Source organism: Trichomycterus rosablanca, chromosome 12, assembly GCF_030014385.1.
Source record: "Trichomycterus rosablanca isolate fTriRos1 chromosome 12, fTriRos1.hap1, whole genome shotgun sequence".
NCBI classification, from domain to species: Eukaryota; Metazoa; Chordata; class Actinopteri; order Siluriformes; family Trichomycteridae; genus Trichomycterus; species Trichomycterus rosablanca.
The window spans coordinates 37,745,719-37,764,470 of record NC_085999.1 but is presented as its reverse complement, the minus strand read 5'-3'; the positions used below and the strand labels follow the sequence as shown (position 1 = coordinate 37,764,470).

The 18,752-nt window shown below is 40.3% G+C and overlaps 1 protein-coding gene across 4 annotated transcripts in view; it reads right to left on the bottom strand.

Annotated features, from left to right (window-relative positions):
- LOC134324454 (plakophilin-4-like) overlaps window positions 1-18,752 on the bottom strand; it is a 122,887-nt gene that overhangs the window by 97,661 nt on the left and 6,474 nt on the right. For all 4 annotated transcript variants that reach the window (XM_063006306.1, XM_063006305.1, XM_063006309.1 and 1 more), the window contains exon 2: window positions 5-138. In XM_063006306.1, coding sequence (XP_062862376.1) covers window positions 5-133 — 129 coding nt within the window. In that variant the 5' untranslated portion in view covers window positions 134-138. The remainder of the gene's footprint in view (window positions 1-4; window positions 139-18,752) is intronic.

Genomic DNA, 18,752 nt, shown 5'->3' with positions numbered 1-18,752 from the left:
TTACCTGCTCTTTAACAGAAGCCAGGATTGTGTTGGCAGTGCTCTCAGACTCCATGTTATGATTGGCTAATAAATCCTTGATTGGCAGCAGCAGTCCCTCCTCCGACCCTGGGCTTTGTTCAGGAGCAGGCATTCCTCCTGCACACACACACACACACGGTCACATTTTATGTCTTGGTGATTTTGTAAGTACAATAACATCCTCCACAGTGAAAAAACTTGGACTTGAACACCCAGATAAAGTTCTAACACATACAGAGGAAGAGGCTACGCACTCGACACACCGCTCCACTATTTCAGCTGAACAGTAGGAGTCGCTGTTGCAGCAGCAAGAAGGAAAAACCCAATCAGGCCGTACCTCCCTAATAACCTGCATTCACACAGGCAGCTTCTGAACTCGAGCTGACCTTTGACTGGCATTTTTGTCACTGCCGCCAAGCAAATGCCACAGCAGTTCAGCAAACTTTGCTGGCTTGTGTCTACAGAACATATTACAAACAATCTGATCACAAATCAGACAATGTTCCCGCCAATGATTGCTGGAGAGAAATGGCTCAAATATAATTATATCCTCATGTAGTGCCTCACTGATTGTGTAAACATGACAAGAAAACTGTGTTTGATCCCTTATCTTAGTTTCTTTTTCAGTTTAAGTTTTCTCTTCAGCGTATGACTCCGAAGTTTCCTTTAGCAACAAACAGCAGTCTGGTCTCTAATGTATAATCATAATATATTAGTAGAACCCAGCTATGAAGCTAGCGCATACATAACAGTGCAACTAAACTTCACACCACTTTCCTGTTGCCCATAAACCCCCGGAGAGTCAGACGTAGGTTCCCTGTAGAAGACTGACTGGTATAAAGAACAGTACAGGAACTCTGGGTATGAGCTTGCCGTGTTTCTGTCAGTTACCTGCTCAGCAGGTTCTACACAGCCAGTTGGTTTTCTAGTGAACTGTACAAGCAAGTCTGCAGGAAATAAAAAAGACTTTCTTTATAACAAAAATGTGCAATAAGATATGCAAGAGAGAACATATGCGAGTAGTTTGCAGATTTGAAATTGCCACCAGCACATCTAGAGATTTAAAGCTTCCGACGCTGAAACCCTCATGGAAAGCAACACACACAAAACACGGCAGTGTTGAGCTGAATGACAGATGAGGTCATGTTGTTCCCTCTTTCCTAGCTTTCATTCATGGTTACTCATGGTGATATTTCTGGCTACTCAAAAGAAAGAAAACAGTTCACTTAAAATTACATTTGTCCTCATCTGACCAGTTTCTGGAATCCTGCTTTCTTAGCGAATCAGCCTGGTGCTCCATTATAGCCCTGATGTTTGAGTCTTACTACATAAATGTTATTCGGTTTTTTTTCAGCACAACATTCATCTATTCGTAATTGTATCAGCGTTACCAGAATATCAGACTGCTGTTATTAATGGAATAAACTTTGTGGATAAATCTTTTTAATGCATTTTTTTTAAAACAGAAGGAAACCAGAGTACCTGAGAGAAAATTCATAAGGACGCAGAGAACATGCCAAACTCTTTGAAGACAGTGACCAGAGCCGTGCATCTACAGTACCCTTGCGCTGTGCAGAATCCACACATGTTGTGGCCTAAGTGAGGCTGTCGTGTACATATTGCACACATTTTGTTTACCAGCATTACTATAATATCATTAAGCTTGTAACTATTAAAACACAGACTGATTAAATGAAGTATTTAAACGACTGAGTAGCGTGTTCGGGGCTGAATTAAAATATTAAAGAATTTTTCACAGTAACAAAACAGAGGAGGTAATTCTAGTATTTTATACAGGGACGTGTTTTTGGTAGGGCTGTAGCCATGAATTTAGAGGAACCAAATCTACAGGGAAGGATTTTTTTTTTACTTTGTGTAAGCACTTGGACTCTGGAGCAAAAGGAAAACTTGTTGACAAAATGTTCCTTATATTTTTATTTAATTTTACGGCTCTTATGAAATCACACTTTGTTTGTTCAATTAAAAGAAGATCTGTCATGATTTGGTTCCTCAAGAACCATCTGTAAAAAGCAAGACTTTGGTCGATGAAGATAACATCTATATATTAAATAAAATATGAGGAGCTGTAAGAGAGATTAAATGAGCCATGATTTATCCTGCATATATAAATAAAGATGGCTTTGATTTTTCCAATGGCATTATTATTCTACCCACTTTAATCACTGTCAGTGGGGCAAGGGAGTTGAGATCAATCCCACTTCAGTACAGATAGTGCAACACTAAATCACTCCACTCTTTCTGTACAAAACATGAACACGTTTAAAGTTCTTATTTCAGAAAAGTGAATCGATGACAAAAACACACCAAGTTTTAATGCACAGTCTAATAAATACCTGTAACAATACATGTATAAGTAGCCGCTCAGGTGGCACAGCTAGCTCACTTCTGCTGAGATCTGTGGATACAGGGTTTGAATCTCAGCTGTGTTATTGGCCGGTCGGCCGTCTGCATGGACATGATTTGCTAAGGTTTGCGAATTAGATCCGCTGTGGTGACTCCTGTATACAATTCTCGATTTTTTTAAGCTTCAAGAGTATTTGCACCACATGGTGCACCTTGTCCAGTAAAATTGCTTCATGTGTGTAGCAGTTATAAGACCAGTGCAAAGCAACCACTGAACTCGGACCATGGTCTACCGCCTGTAGATAGGAGGCTCTTAAAAAGAATGTATAGGAATAGGAGTACACGCCTGGGGATAAAGTTCATACGTAGGTGGTGGTGCACACACACACACACACACACACACCTGCTCAGGCCATGTGGTCAGGCTCAGTATTATACAGCCTTGAAGAACAGAATGATGAGTAACCACTACTTTCAATTAATCAAGTGCACACACACACCTGCTTTATTCGGACCAAAATGTGGATTTGACCGCAAGCTGGAACCGCGAGCTAGCTATGACTAAGCGTAGCTAAGAGGATGTGACTAACTGGACTGTGAGGTGCTTTTTATTACTTGCACTAATAAAGCCTGATGAAAGCAACCAGCTGGGAAATCCAGACTGAATGACACATTGAGATCTTCTGAATTGTTGTTTGTTTGTTTGGATTTTAACGTCGGGTTTAACACGTCATTTTAGGCATGATCGGTGTTTATATTGTGGTTCCATTTTATATTTTCATTTTTATGGCTGCGAGGTAGGCTAAAACTGTTCTTGTATTGTTGATTTTCTGAATAAACATAAAAACATTGGAAATTTGTTGAGATTACTGGACTTTTAGTCGTTTTAACAAAGATTTTGACTGTGTAAATTTACATTATGCTTTTGTGTCAGTGTTTTGTGTCAGTGTTGTAAACACAAAGCTCTGTTTTGCCCCCCCCAAAACACGGCTGTTCCAATCTCTAGCACTGCTGAGATTAGAACCCTGAATCCCCAGATCTCAGGGGTACTGGGATAATGTACTTTATCGCCGCACCTCAGGGTTAAATCAGACGTGCTAGTGTTTATTTGGCTCACTCTCTACAAACTAAACATGAAATCGAGCTCATAAACGCAACTGCCAAATCTCAGGGGTCTGCTTATCTCACTGCATGCCAAATGAAATGCATTCTCATTGAGCCTGACTGAAACAGACAGAATAATGCATTTTTTATGCACCGGATTGCTGCTGTAGGGATCACTTATCTAGATCAAAGCCAGCAAAAGGCCCCTGATTACCGAATGTTAAAGCATTTCCCATCGCGAGCCCGAGCCAGTCAAAGACTGAATTCTGTAGATCACCATCGTAATCACATGTACAAAGTTACCAACTGCACAAAAACTCACACTCATGCATAAACTCCATTTATTCCTTTTTTGTCTGGTCAGCGTGGCAATGGGTCTGACCAGCGCTGCCCAAAATTCACTGTAAGAAGTCAAGACGATGGATTGGCTCACGGAACATTCAATCATACTATTATGATTCAAATCAAAACCTCAGACACTGAACAGGAAATGAAACCTGGTCCCAGGTACCAAAGCAATCTGTGCCGTACTCACTCTGCAAGCTGTGCCTTGTAAATAAACCCTGAATCTAAAAGGGAAATATTTAACTCGATCTGATGCTCTGGAGATGTCAAACAGGGTGGTAGATATGAGCTGAATGATTGTAGATGGTGGTAGATATGAGCTGAATGATTGTAGATGGTGGTAGATATGAGCTGAATGATTGTAGATGGTGGTAGATATGAGCTGAATGATTGTAGATGGTGGTAGATATGAGCTGAATGATTGTAGATGGTGGTAGATATGAGCTGAATGATTGTAGATGGTGGTAGATATGAGCTGAATGATTGTAGATGGTGGTAGATATGAGCTGAATGATTGTAGATGGTGGTAGATATGAGCTGAATGATTGTAGATGGTGGTAGATATGACCTGTACGCTGTGCTCGGCTGGGTGAGAGAGGAACTCAGGAGGTCTGAATGGGCCACTCTAATTATGCAGTTTATAGCTGCCTTAAAACCTCCCCAAAGACTCAAGACACTTACTTGCTTCTCACAAATAGTATATTGACTCGGCTGCATGTAAGTGATTTCTGTGAGCCAGGGTTCCCCTCTACAGCCTTCACTGAACACAATCAATAAGTTATTTCAATCCCATGAAAAATAAAAATAATAAGTGAATAGAATTATAATATGAATGTCAAATATGAGGGCACTTTGGTGGCGCAGCAGTAAAACACGCTAGCCCACCAGTGCTGACATTTATAGCTCATGAGTTCGAATCTCAGCTTGGACAGGTGCCAACACGGACATAACCAGCTTGTCCGGTGGAGGGAGGCCATAAGGATTCCTCATAACCGCTGCAGTTACGACCTCTGCTGGCTGGTCAGGTCAAATTTATTTGTGTAGCACTTAACAATGGACATTGTCTCAAAGCAACGTTACAGAATCCAGGACAAACTGACCAAAATCCCCTGCTGAGCAAACCAGGGGCAACAGTGGCAGGAAAAACTGCCTTAAAATTACAGGAAGAAACCTTGAGAGGAACCAGACAATGGTCTATGGTGCCTGAACAGAGACGGGGATAATGGAGATTAGTGCGTACCTTGGTTCTTTATAAAACCTATAGTATATAATATATAAATGTAGAATATATAAATAATAAATCTATAATTACTGCAGTCTTTATAAGATAATTATATATATATATATACAGTATATACGTATATATAAAATTGTCTTATACAGACTGCAGTAATGTTGTCAGAAAAAGCTTTAACTGCATCACTGCATCACTATTTGATCAGCATTTTTAGTGCAAGTGCACCGGTAGATTGGATTGACGCCCTATCCAGAGTATTGCTACTTTATGACCACTGATTCCTGGTGGAACATTACCCACTGCAACCCTGACCAGGATTAAGCGGTTGATAAAAATAAAATGAAATAATGAGTTAGAGCTTATAATGAACTGATAGTTTATCGTACTGTTGTACATTATTGACACAATTATTATGTGACTTAATGTTTATATTGTGGGACGGCACAGTGGCTAAGTGGGTAGCACTGTCGCCTCACAGTAAGAAGGTCCTGGGATTCGATTCCCAGGTGGAGCGGTCCGGGTCTTTTCTGTGTGGAGTTTGCATGTTCTCCCTGTGTCTGTGTGGGTTTACTCCGGGAGCTCCGAATACCTCCCACAGTCCAAAGACGTGCAAGTGAGGTGAACTGGAGATTAGGGATGTCCCGATCCCGATCATTAATTTTCATCCCGATCCGATACCGAGTCTCAAACCGATACTTGTATTTTCTAGATATTGTCTAGATAAGAACTAGATAATACTGTTCACACAGTGCACACTTCAAGTACATTACAGTTATTCAAATTAATCCAACGTACATGTTTAACAACTGAATAGCTCTGCAGTGCTGTAGGAAAAAAAATTGCCTGCATCCAAGCCATTGCTTAATGTTCTTTAATTTTTACAAAATAAAAGTAAACAAACTTAGTGCAGCGTTGTAGTAGTAAAACTGGAACACTCAAAATGTTGTGACAATGGTTTGATGGACATTTCTACGTGAAGTGAGTGTGTTTTGACCCTTTGGGGCTTCCATAGTGCATGGAATAGCATGCTTGGCTAACACGATGACTCTAGCTGTCCGCTATTCGGTACCGTAACAGAAGAAGTTAATAAAGTGTTAAATGCTCCCGACAATTTGTGAATATAGCGTGTATTTATTTCTTTATTAAGCGAGTGCATCACTACGTTGTTTTGTAAACCGGTGTGATCCTCGACTCACACACCATATAAATAGTAAAATTCTACAGTAATGAACGCAGCTCTGCTCCCACCGCCTCGTGAAACGCTCACATTGCAGACATTACACTTCACTGTTGGACTTGTTTCACTTTCCAGTTTAAAGTTTTTACACACAGCGGACATGCTGACGTAAAACGAAGGATCGGGATTAGGATCAGCCTTAGTAAAGCCGATACCGATCAGTTAAAAAATGCCTTGATCGGCCCCGATTCCGATCTTTGAGATTGGATCGGGACATCCCTACTGGAGATACAAAATTGTCCATGACTGTGTTTGACATTAAAAACTTGTGTAACCAGTAACTACCTGTCCTGTCATGACAGAAACCAGTGTGTAAAACATGACATTAAAATCCTAATAAAATGAATACATTAATAAATGGGACACTATAGGCTTGGTAACCATTTACCAATTCTTGGTTAAAAGGAATTGGCTACACAGGCATCCCTATACACTCCAAAATCCTTCAGAAAAGGACCCTATTATAGCACATTCATGTATAATGAAGTCTCATTTTTAATCAGACTTCTAAGTAGACTGGCTGTTGTATCTCCCATCAGGCACGTGTCTGTGTTTGGCAGGAACACTGCACTTTTCCTTAAGCTGGAAAATGACTATAGGTGGGGCTGTCCAAGTCTGAAGCGTTCACCAACCGCAGCCCATTAACTCCTAAAATGCTAAACAAAAACACTTTCTCCAAATCCTCAGTCCTCTCAGGAAAAGAGGAAAAGAGAACGCTAAAAAAGGAAACGCTGAGTGTTTCAGTAAAATATCTCAAACAAATGACATCAAAGAATGTGAAGCACTAAAATCAGCCTGCGTTAATGGAAACACGACCGAAAATAAAAAGAACAAGTGAATAAACAACAGCTGGAAGATCGTTTTGCTTTTGTTCGACACACCCAAGAGTTCTGGATCATCTCCAGACTTAAGAACCAGACACACAGAAAATACATAAAATACACGATATGGGCAAAAGTATTTGGACACCTGACCATGAGTTTTACATCCTATTCAAAAAAAGATGGTATTAAAACACACAGACCACTATGTGATTTTTTTTTTTACTAGATCAACAACCACTCTTCTCAAAAGGGTTCTTACAAGACCTTGAGGTACATCTGTGGGAATTTGTGTCAAAAGATGATGGATTTTATAGCTGGGCACATATGTTGGCCAAGAAAGCCTCAGCTGATGTTCCAGTTCATTCAGAAGCTGTGTAGAAGGTGTTGATGCTGCAAAAGTTAAAGTATGTCATTTCCTTTATATCTGCCAGGTTGCTACTGTTGGGCCCTTGAGCAAGGCCCTTAACCCTCAATTGCTTGCAATGTATACAGTCCCAATTGTAAGTCGCTTTGGAGTCTGCTAAATGCCAAAAATGTAAATGTAAACAAATGATTGTGGCTAAACACAAGAATTCAAAAATTAAAAGTAGTCTCCCAATACTTTGACAAAGTCAACATGAAAGACAATGAAATCTTCCATCAAACTGATCTTAACGACGACTGTCAGCTGAAATTTGATGATGGTGACAGGCCACGTCTTGCCGCGTGTCACTGTGGCAGCTCCGCCGTTATCCTAAACACAATGCCGCTCTATCAAATCAAACGCCGGCCGGGGAATTTGCATGACAATCAGCCTGAAGTTTGAGCACCACAATGTAGCTGTCTGTCTTCCAGTGAATCGGAACGCCTACTCAGCATCTCTGTCTTCCTCTCTCTCTTTCAGACACACACACACAGTCCTCATTAAAACAGGAGATGAAGTGACTGCCTCTGAATGATCGATTCATCACTAGTATTAGCGCTGCTCAAGCCAATCATCAATAGGGCACGAGAAGCAGGTTCATTACAGGAGATTTAAAGATTAAAAGTAGATGGAACTTGATAAGAACCACACGTCGAGTACGGATTCATCAGTGAATGTTCCGGATCATGTATACACCTGCATTATCACAGTTCACGTGTTTAATTCTACTAGGAAAATGTCTTTATTTATAATAAATACATCTACACGTGTACAGTACAATGAAATTCTTTTTCCTTCTATTTTAGAAAGCTGGGGTCAAAGCGCAGAGTCAGCCATTGCAGGCGCCCCTGGAGCAGACAAGGTTAAGGGCCTTGCTCGAGGGCCCAACAGTGCTCAAACCTGTAGACTGAGCCCTCAGTGTGGTGTGTGGAGAACTATAGCGCATCTCAGTTGTGTGTGGTAGAGCAGGATATAAATCAATTAGCTTCAGCAGTAATCAGTCTGTACGTAAACACTAGAGATGAGTTTGATTAGTTTACATAACCTAGCTTGTTTGAAAGCTGGGGTCAAAGCGCAGAGTCAGCCATTGTACAGCGTCCATGGAGCAGACAAGGTTAAGGGCCTTGCTCGAGGGCCCAACAGTGCTCAAACCTGTAGACTGAGCTCTCAGTGTGGTGTGTGGAGCACTATAGCGCATCTCAGTTGTGTGTGATAGAGCAGGATATAAATCATTCAGCTTTGATACTATAGCAGTCAGTCTCTGTACGTAAACACTAAAGATGAGTTTGACCAGTTTACATAACCTAGCTTGTTTAAAAGCTGGGGTCAGAGCATGGGGACAGCATCCCTGGAGCCGAGAGGGTTAGGGGCCTTGCTCAAGAGCCCAAAGCTACACAAACCCACAACGCTTCCATTCAATAGCCCAAAAGCTCTAGCCACTAAGCTACCACTGCCCTATATTAAAAGAAGAAGAAGAAAAAAAAGGGTGACCATAACAGGTGACCACATCAGGTGACCATAAGGGTTTGAAAGCTCTCTCCATTTCCTATAGTTATCATATTTAAAATCTGATTAAAATAGTAAAAACATTAGCAGTTTTTTAAGCAACACTGACAGTTCTGTTGTGTATCTCGTGCAGCATCTTACTCTATTATGACATTAATGGATTTAATTTCCTGTTGAAGTAATGTTTAATTTTATGATAACAGGTTTGGCTTAATAAATGGTTGTAGTCCCGCTCCAACCTCAGTTATTAGAGAAGTGTAACAGTGGCACACAGGCCTGTCAAATCCTATTCTCAAGCACAGTCGCTTAAAATACTCAGGGAATAGTAATTTTTAAAATCCAGTTTTGCCCTTCTCTAATAAATACTCCATTAGACAGATTTCCAGAGACAGGCTGCCAGAGGCTAATCTACACTATTAGCAAAACAGGTTTCAGCACTAGAATGCAGATGTTTGAGATGTTTTAAAACCCCTGAAGTCACCGCTTTCTGCTACTAAATTCAGAAAACATTCAGATGCCTTTACTTTTTGCATACTTTATTGTATTATGGGTTTGATTTTGAATGGATATAACTGCCATTTGTACTAATTAATCCACATGTAATAAATCAAAACATGTTTTCAGACCCTTAATTCCACACTTTGTCGAAGGTCCTTAGTCTGCAATTACAGCTGCAGCTTTGGGCTGTGTATCACATTCTTTATTACAGTTCTCTAAAGTTCAGTTAGACTGGATGGCAAGCGTCTTTCACCAGCCATTGTCAGAAAAGCCACTCCAGTGTTGTTTTGGCAGCATGCTTTGGGTCACCGTCATGTTGAAAGGCAAACTGCCACAGTCCACCAAGGAAGGAAGTCCAATTTGGCTATATGACCAAGTCTATGTAGCACCAATCTTGTTTTCCATTTCAAGATTGATGCCACTGTGGTCCCGGGGGACTCAAAGCCTCAGATATTGTTTTATATCTTTGCCCTGATCGATGCCTCGCCAAAGTTTGATCATGAGGATCCACAGACAGTTCCTTAAATTTCAAGTCTTCAAGTCCTGACAATGCAGTGAAAACTGTGGACCCTTAAAGACCCTTGTTTGTGTCTTTCCAAACTATGTCCACGTAATTCAAACTGCAAAAATATAGATGCTGTTTATAGCCAGTAAATAATTGGATTAATCACAAACTTACACAATCCTTTCACTTCACAATTTTTACGTTGAGCATTTGAAGATTTCCACATCTAATATTGTAATGGGTTTGGGCGAACCAGTCCAGTGCTTAAAACAGTTTATTGGTTTCCGTGTGCCAACCACTGCAGTGTGTGTGAGCAACATGGTAAGAAGAAGAGACATTAAGAAGGTATTGGTTGAGGAAAGAGCTGAACAGATGGACTGCACAGCAGTTTTGTTCATTGCCTCCCCGCTTGTACAGTAATGAGAGGAAAATCCTGCAATCATCATCACTGTGGGTACCCAGCAACATCTCAGTTATATTTAAAAAGAAAATAATTAAATGTCTCTTTTAAAATCTAGACAGACTAAGTTCTGCTTCTAGTAACAGGTTATGCCCGTTTAATGTCCTTTTCTCCAAGAAGCAGCATGGCAACACTTACCGAAATCAAGGTTCAAACTACAAAGTAAATACGAGCTATGTGCCGACAGTGTGACTCCGCTGGAAGGCATTGGGCATCAAAAAGGTACAAAAACTGTCACAATGACACTCTGCCCTTCGTTTTCACGCTGTTGAAAACAGACAGAGGTTATGTGTTCGAATTAGCACTTCTAACACAGTTTTCAAAAGATCTGAGTATCACGCTGTGCTGTTGCTATGAAAACCGGCCGACTTTTAAACGCTTTAGCTCATTAAACGTGTAAAAGCATGTGAACGTGAGCATCATCCTGATGGACCTTGAAGCCTCGCTGGTCCTTCTGACAGCTAGTCAGAGAAAAACAATGAGCCACATAGCACGGTCCAGGTCCAGCAGCAGGAGAGAGAAAAACAGAAGAGATGGAGAGGAATAATGAGAAATAAATACATCTTTTACATCCATTCACACATTCATCTTTGCACTGTAGACTATTTTCTAATTTATACTTTATATTTGATACCAAATTACATCTTCATATGAACCCACAGACCCTGCTGTTGTAGTGTGTTATTATTATGCTGGTACTTGTTTGTATATTGCAAATCTTTATAGTGTTTACTACTACTATTGATGTATGTAACAAGATACTGAGGTTTTCATTTCCTTTGGGATTAATGAAGTATCTATCCATTAATCTACCTACATATGGGTTTAAAAACCGAAAAAATAAAAACTGAAGATGATGAATCAGCAGCACAGCAAATGGTGTGTATGTTTAGGCATTTGTTTATCTGCTTGAGCAGTATTACACAACCTTCCAAATGCAATTATTTATGCTAATCGTGATTATTTTGGCTGCCATCACTACCTGATTCTATAATCTCACATTTTAATGCGGCGGCAAACCCCCGATTATTCATCACTGATTTGAAATATGCTGACACAGTGATTTGCTGGATAACAGGGTTTATTATTCATTTCTCATCCCAGTGAGCTTAGATCTGCAAGATTTTACAGATTGCTGTAACATCAGGCTTAGAATTAGCAGCTCAGGGATGGAATTTTACCAGGAAACACAAATGAGCTGTCCGCTCGATCCTAGGTTCAAGTAAGTGAATAAGTGAGAGTGTAATGCTCTGTGATGATTGGTGATTTGCACAGGCGCATTACCTGCCTCGCACCTGTTTCCAGGGAGGTTTCACACTTACTGTGATGAAAAAGAAAAGCTACGTTTTCAATGACTTTGTCCAAACAAGAACATTTCATTTTGAGGATGACGGCTGGCTTCATGAGACTAGTTCAGTAGTTCATTAGAGTTGCAAGTGGTCATGTAGTAATAAAAAAAGAAGCAGTTTAGTTTCTGAAATAATTGGCAGCTTTACAAACCTCTCTGCTGTCAGTCGCTCTATTAGCACAATGTTTAAGCCAGAACCAGAAAACAAAAGGTCACCTGTACGATTTATTGGGTTCATGAGGCTCCAGCAGTGTTTAGAGTCCAGCTCCACAGAGTCTGTATGGATGGGGGTGATTTTATCAGACCTGCTGCTACAGCAGTGATAACAGACAATGCTGTAATGAAATCTGCTGCACAGACCATATAAAATGTCATGCACTTTAATTCCCTTATCAAGAGATACACTGATGGTTCGTTTCTGCCCTCTACACTATGTCGGATCTGGGGTTCGGCTGGTGAGGCATCTACACAGACAGTAATTTGCTAGGTCCTTAGGTCGAACAGCCTAGTGCACTCTTAGTGCGGGTCCCATGCACGGATAAAATAAGGAGGGTTGCATCAGGAGGAGCGCCCGGAGTAAAACTGTGCCAAATCAGGTACACAAACCGGAACGATTTGCTGAGGTGACCAATATATACACAGCAGCCAAAAGGAATGTATTTATTTTGATGTTTTATGTCGTGTTTAAACAGTGGTTATATTCACGACAGGGAAGGTATTCTCATACCTTCTCATATTTCAGTTTATAATCCTTATCAAGTGTTTAGATGTGCTCTTTTAGACCATTCTTTCCCAAAAAAAACTGAGGACTGTTCTCACTTTGGTTTGATTAAAGATTTTTGTCATGGTCTTTTGTAATGCAATAGATTATCACTGCTGTATTCATTTAGAACATTCAGTTAGTATATGTTTGATTTAAATGAATATATAGCAGGTATCACAAAGTGGAGGAGCTTCCCCTCTTATAAGATACAGGTATGTGTGTGTTAACTGTGTGTGTGTGCAGTCAAAGGGGCAAAAAATATGTAATTATAATCAGTAATATCTGTTTATGTAACGTGGTCGGTCTGGAGAAAACACCCTAAACTCCAAAGGCGATAACTAAGAGCAGTAACATGGACATATTTAATTTAGAGGTCAAAAAAGCTTCAGCCAAGCAGCTACTGATACTAAAGCATCTTCTCTTAGACTGAGATCTACTGCATGATAGACTGGAGGCACAAAAACAAAGCAGAAGTTCTCCCGGAGAGAGAAAGAGCGAGAGCGAGAGAGAGTGTGAGATGTTTATCCAGTCCCACATGATAAAACTCTACGTTTCTGGATGCTGGTACTTCATGCTCCATCAACTTTCTCCTCTGTGGTACTTAGATTTCCCAGTCCGAGCACGCAGCTCTTCAGACACCTGCCGTCTCGCTGTTAAAGGGAAACTGATGAGGGCAGATGAAGAGCGGTATGATGGACATGCCATGACACTCACATCTTATGAAAGGGTTCATATGCAATAAAAAGAAAGAGCAGAAGATAATGGCAGCAGAGCACAGAACCTGACCTACACCGGACATTTCAGCAGGAATATTACAACCGCTGTATGTGAACTAAGACCTTCAAATACCTAAAGAAAAAAGTAGGTATTCATCGAATAAACAGGGACACGTCGCTCATTTTTTCTGTAACAGTATTAAACAGGAAAACAGGAAAAAAGCGAGCTCATGTGCTGTAACGGTAGGAGCCATGCAGCTTGTAACAGCAGTGCCTGAGTTCTGTGTGTTTGAATAACTAGGTGGGCTCACAAATACAGGAGGCGCACCTAGCAATTGGGGGGCCATATATCAGAACCCTTAGTGCTGGTCCCAAGCCCGGATCAATAGAGGGGTTGTGCCAGAAGGGCATCTGGAGTTAAAACTGTGCCAGATCAGATATACAAACAAATAATCCACTGTGGCGGATGTCCAAATTGGGTGCCATAAAAATTGTACAAAAATAAACAGATTAATACTTTTAAAATACAACAACGTTTGTTAAAGATGGGGTGGAAGTTGTCCAAAGACAGATCAATTCTCCAAAATCTGAGTCTATGCATCATCCAAGCTATAAACACGTCTCTATTCAAAGCAGCATGAAACAAACTGCACAAACGTAAAGTTCAGGGCCAGTTTCAACATGCCATGAATACAACGTAACCCGACATGCAAGGTGGGGGTTGAGCGTTCAGCATTTTTTGACTGACTGAGCGGTTTCGAGTCTCTTGGATTTGCAGTGTAAGGAGACACCGCATGAATCTGTGCGTGTCTTTTAAGATGCTGAGTGACACCGTCGACCACATTCTGCAGAATTTTATTAAGAAGATTTTAAGAACACTTGAGCAGGAATTAGTCCACATTTGGCTTAGCTCATCTTCCCAGGCATGCAAAATTCACAAAGCAAGCACAGTTTCCAGTGTTTATCTCATGGCAGAGATGGAGCATGAAATATAAAACATAGCAAGAAAGAAAAGCAGACAGCCAGAAAGCAACTGTTCAGTTCTAGTGCATGTGAATCGTGAGATGTGGAAGAATGAAAACAGATGTACACGTGCATACTTCGAATTTGTGCTCGAATGCTTACGAGGTTTTTTCCTTGCATGCATATTGTCATATAATATTAAACTTATTGCAAAGACAGCCATTGTATTTCCATTAAAGGCTACACTACTGCACTACAGCAAAGACTAAAACATTTAGAGAACACAATGAGACAGAATTGTTGTGAAACGTGACCTGTCAAAAGATGAATTATTTGTTAAAGCTGTTTCTGCCAGTTGTATTATAGATGTTCCCCCAAGTTCTCTTCACACCATGTTCATTACTGCTTACTAATAAAACATGACAGATTTACTTGCTAAATGGCATCTACACCATCTGTATCATAATTCCTCTTAACTATCAGAACTATTAGAGCTTAAAATTTACGCTATGCACTAGGGCTGGGCGATATATCGAGTTTTAAAGATATATCGATATATTTTCATACGCGATATAAGATAAGACAATATCGCATATATCGATATAGATGTTGCGTTCCAGTTAGATCCGACAGTTCGTCTTTCTCTTCTCCCAGTTTGTCTCTGCACATGTTCACCTGCCCCGCCCCCCTCCCTCACTGCCCCACCCCTCTCCCTCACTGAACACAACTCGCCCCGCCCCCACCACGTGACTCCCCCGCAGGGCATGTTCTAAACAGCTCTAGTGACTATAGAGCTCCGTCTAAAAATGATATTTTCGTTGTTGATCTCTTTAAATCAATAACACTTGCATTGATGTAGGTTTGAAAATGACAATACTGAATATAACATTTCAAGAACAAAACTGTTTATATGAGCTTTGATCTGGTCTGGGTGCGGAGTTTTATATCGGGCGCAGAACGCTGAGACGAGCGAGCGAGCGCAGCTACTATGGGGAGCGAGATGCAGGTTTTACCCCGAAAAAATAATAATGAAAAAACACATAAGAAAAGCAAAAGAGAACTTAATATTTTCACAATGATTGGGAGGAAAAGTGTTTCATTCGCGGGACGACGGCAGAGAGCGGCACAATGTGGAGAGAGGCTTCAGTACGTGTCACAGAAACGTTCATTTAAATCGTAGCTTTTAAAACATGGGACAGAGTTCATGATTTGTTCTAAAACAAAAGTAGTGATCAGTACAAACGGGATCAGTACAAATGGGACATCATTTGAAGATGGGACTGTTAATGATTTTGATGTGATCACTCTGACTTTCAAATATTGAAACTGATTGAGATGAACAGAAATAAATAATGATACATGTTTAAATATGTCTGTGTTTCCTGCCATCGTAAATCATTGTTAATAATTATTGCAAGAAATAATTAACATGTGATCAGACAGTCTCTTCACATATATGAATATTTATTATTATTAATCATAATATTATCATTAAAGGTAAACCATGCAACTTTGTTATTCAGGAAGTTTGTATCCTACAAGTAGCCCTTTGGCTTACTCAGCACCCTTAAAGTAGCCCTCTGTTTCAAACAGGTTGGTGACCCCTGATTTAATATATGCCAATAGTTTATTTTTGAGGAATTTCTCATGTTTATCTACAGCTGAATGTTAATAAAAGTGCCTGTATAACATTTGGAACATGTAGCTTTGTCTCAGAAGCGTCTTTTTGTTATTACCTTATGGGATGAAAAAATATCGAGATATATATCGTATATCGCCGTTCAGCTAAAATATATCGAGATATTATTTTTGATCCATATCGCCCAGCCCTACTATGCACTAAACAATTCAGTTTTATTGTGTTCATCACACATTTCCACCTTATTTGCAACGATAAGCCCAATTAAATAGACAAATGTTCATAAAACAAACACACACACACACACACACACAAATGCTGCACTACTAGTTCGAACTTGAGTCACCGACCTGGCCGGGCATCCACACAAACACAATTGGCTGTATTTGAGAGAGGGAAGCTCAGACGGGTTGGTGGGGGGAGTGTTACATGTAGCATAGCGTGGCTCACCGCACAAGATGCGGCTCGCCGTGGGAACCAAACAATGACAGGTGATGAGAAGCGGTTGGCGAATGAATGTGTGTTGAAAGGGCCACATTCTGGTCTACAGCGCTCCTCTGCCTGAACGGAAGTGGTGTAAAGAGCAACAGGAATCAGAAATGACTAGATTACAAAAAAATGTATTGTATTCTTAAAAATAAATGTTTTTAACACATATATTCATGTTCTTTCTGTGAGACCCGGTCAGTCCTGCACTGTAATGCATATTTTCATGTTATTTCCTGCACTGTGCTACATATTTTTGCAACCTGCCGCCTTCAATCACTTGCTTACTGTGCTAGATAAACAGATCAATATCTAAATGAGTGTAGAGTGTAGGGAAGGAGTAAAAGAGTCGAAGTGCAATTTGGAACTGAGCCTTGATATACAATACCTGACAGCATAATACGCAAGTACAACAGCATGGGTTAGAAAATGCCACTGACAGATCAAGGTAATAATATAGTGATTAACGTCAGATCAAACTAACGGTTTTTTTTTACTTTCGTAATCTGTTATGTTACAGAGGATGAAAAAATGCTAAATGCCAGTTTTGTAAATACCAAAGGAATTAGGAGACAGTTTGATGGATTTAATGGGGCTGTTTAAAAATCTTACATGTATAACCTGTTTGCTCATCCAGCCGTGTGAAAGCAGATGCTGAATTGAGGAAGAGTTCTCCTGAGCATTACTCTTCACACACGCTAGCAAAACGGAGCTGCCCCCATAGAGCCTTCCACAGCTCAGTAAACACAGACTGGTCTCAGACGGAAACAAATCAACCAGTTGAAATATTTACCAAGTTGCCATGAAAACCAGCAAAGAGTCCGTTGCTAGTGGGACCGAGGCCTGTACCAGTGGTTTGACATTATGAACAGTCTATAATTAAGCACTTTAACGTCGACTGCTTCTCTCAGCAACAGTTTGGTTGTCGCAGCGTTCAGCTTCACCAGGTCTGTGGGACGATGTTACAGTGAACAAAGATTATTTGTGGGACTAATCTAGGACTCTGACCAAGATAAAAAGATGAGAAAATGAAATGAATACTGAATGTATAATGATTGTGGCTAAATGTATGTGGATACTTTCACAGGAAGAGACTTTCTATGAAATCCTGCAGTGTGTCTGTGGACATTTGTACCAATTAAGTATAAATTGCCTGTGTAAAATCAGACATGACGTTGAACAAGAAGCCCTGGCTTGAATTTTAATTCAGGGCTCTGTACAGGCCACAGGAGTTCCTCTACCCAAACTCGTGACTTTATGGTCCTCACTTTCTGCACAGGTCACAGTCATATGAGAACAAAAGAAGGGCCTTCCCTAAACTTCTGTAACAAAAATTGGAGGCACATAAATGATTGTGTCATTGATTTATTGCATCGCTAATTAATGTGTGGCTGAAGCACCAAAACTGTAGAATCACCAAATAAATCTGAGTATAATCTTAAACCCTCAAGCAGTACAGCAAGTTCAGCATCAAATTTCAAATTCCTCAAACTACTCAGGTCTCTCCTGTAAAGCCGGTCGGTCGGTCTTCTTATGCCTCAGTTAATGAGGTATTGTGATTTCTGAGTACAGAGTAGTTGGAAATGAAGTGTTATTTAATAAATCCTTAATTCAGACTTAGATCTTTGAGGTAAGACTTGTTATTAAGTAGAAAGAAGAATTATGAATTATTTGGGTCTGAGGGAGGGCCGGCCATAAAGATGTCTCATTGCTGCCTCAATCGCAGCCGCTTCTGGCTGGTAGGTGCTGCCTGCACCAGCTTGATAAAGCTAATGTTGGTCAGATTGTATTTGGTTTTGCCGTTTTCTTTTCTATGGCGCATCCATGGTCCATGGCGCTTCTTTATGACTTGGTTTGGACATACTGTACATAACAGAGCATCTAATTTAGTCAGTGGTGCTGTGGCATGTCAGGGTCACGCACTCCTGTCCACGTGATGTTGGAAATGTCCTTGCACTACAGCTACTCTGACATTTTCCCACCGTACAAAAACATGACGTGCGTTGGCTTGGCCTTGTTTGCTAGTCAGACCATAATTAAGAAGGAGTGTGGTCTGAAGGAAACCTTAGACGATGGTATGATAATCTGACTATTTTTCTGGACTATATTTGTGATGGAATCTCAATAATCTTCTTTGAAAGGATAATTAAAAGGAGTTAGAAATTAATTACCAATTATTATATTGTGATGCTGTAATAATGTACTAAATGTCAAACTATCTGTTTACTTTTTCTATGCTAATTTTGTCTTACTCTGTAATCATCACCATAATCAGTAGTGTAATACTCTTTTACTTTTGCTGGAGAACTGAACACTTGGTGTTCTCTGTGTGT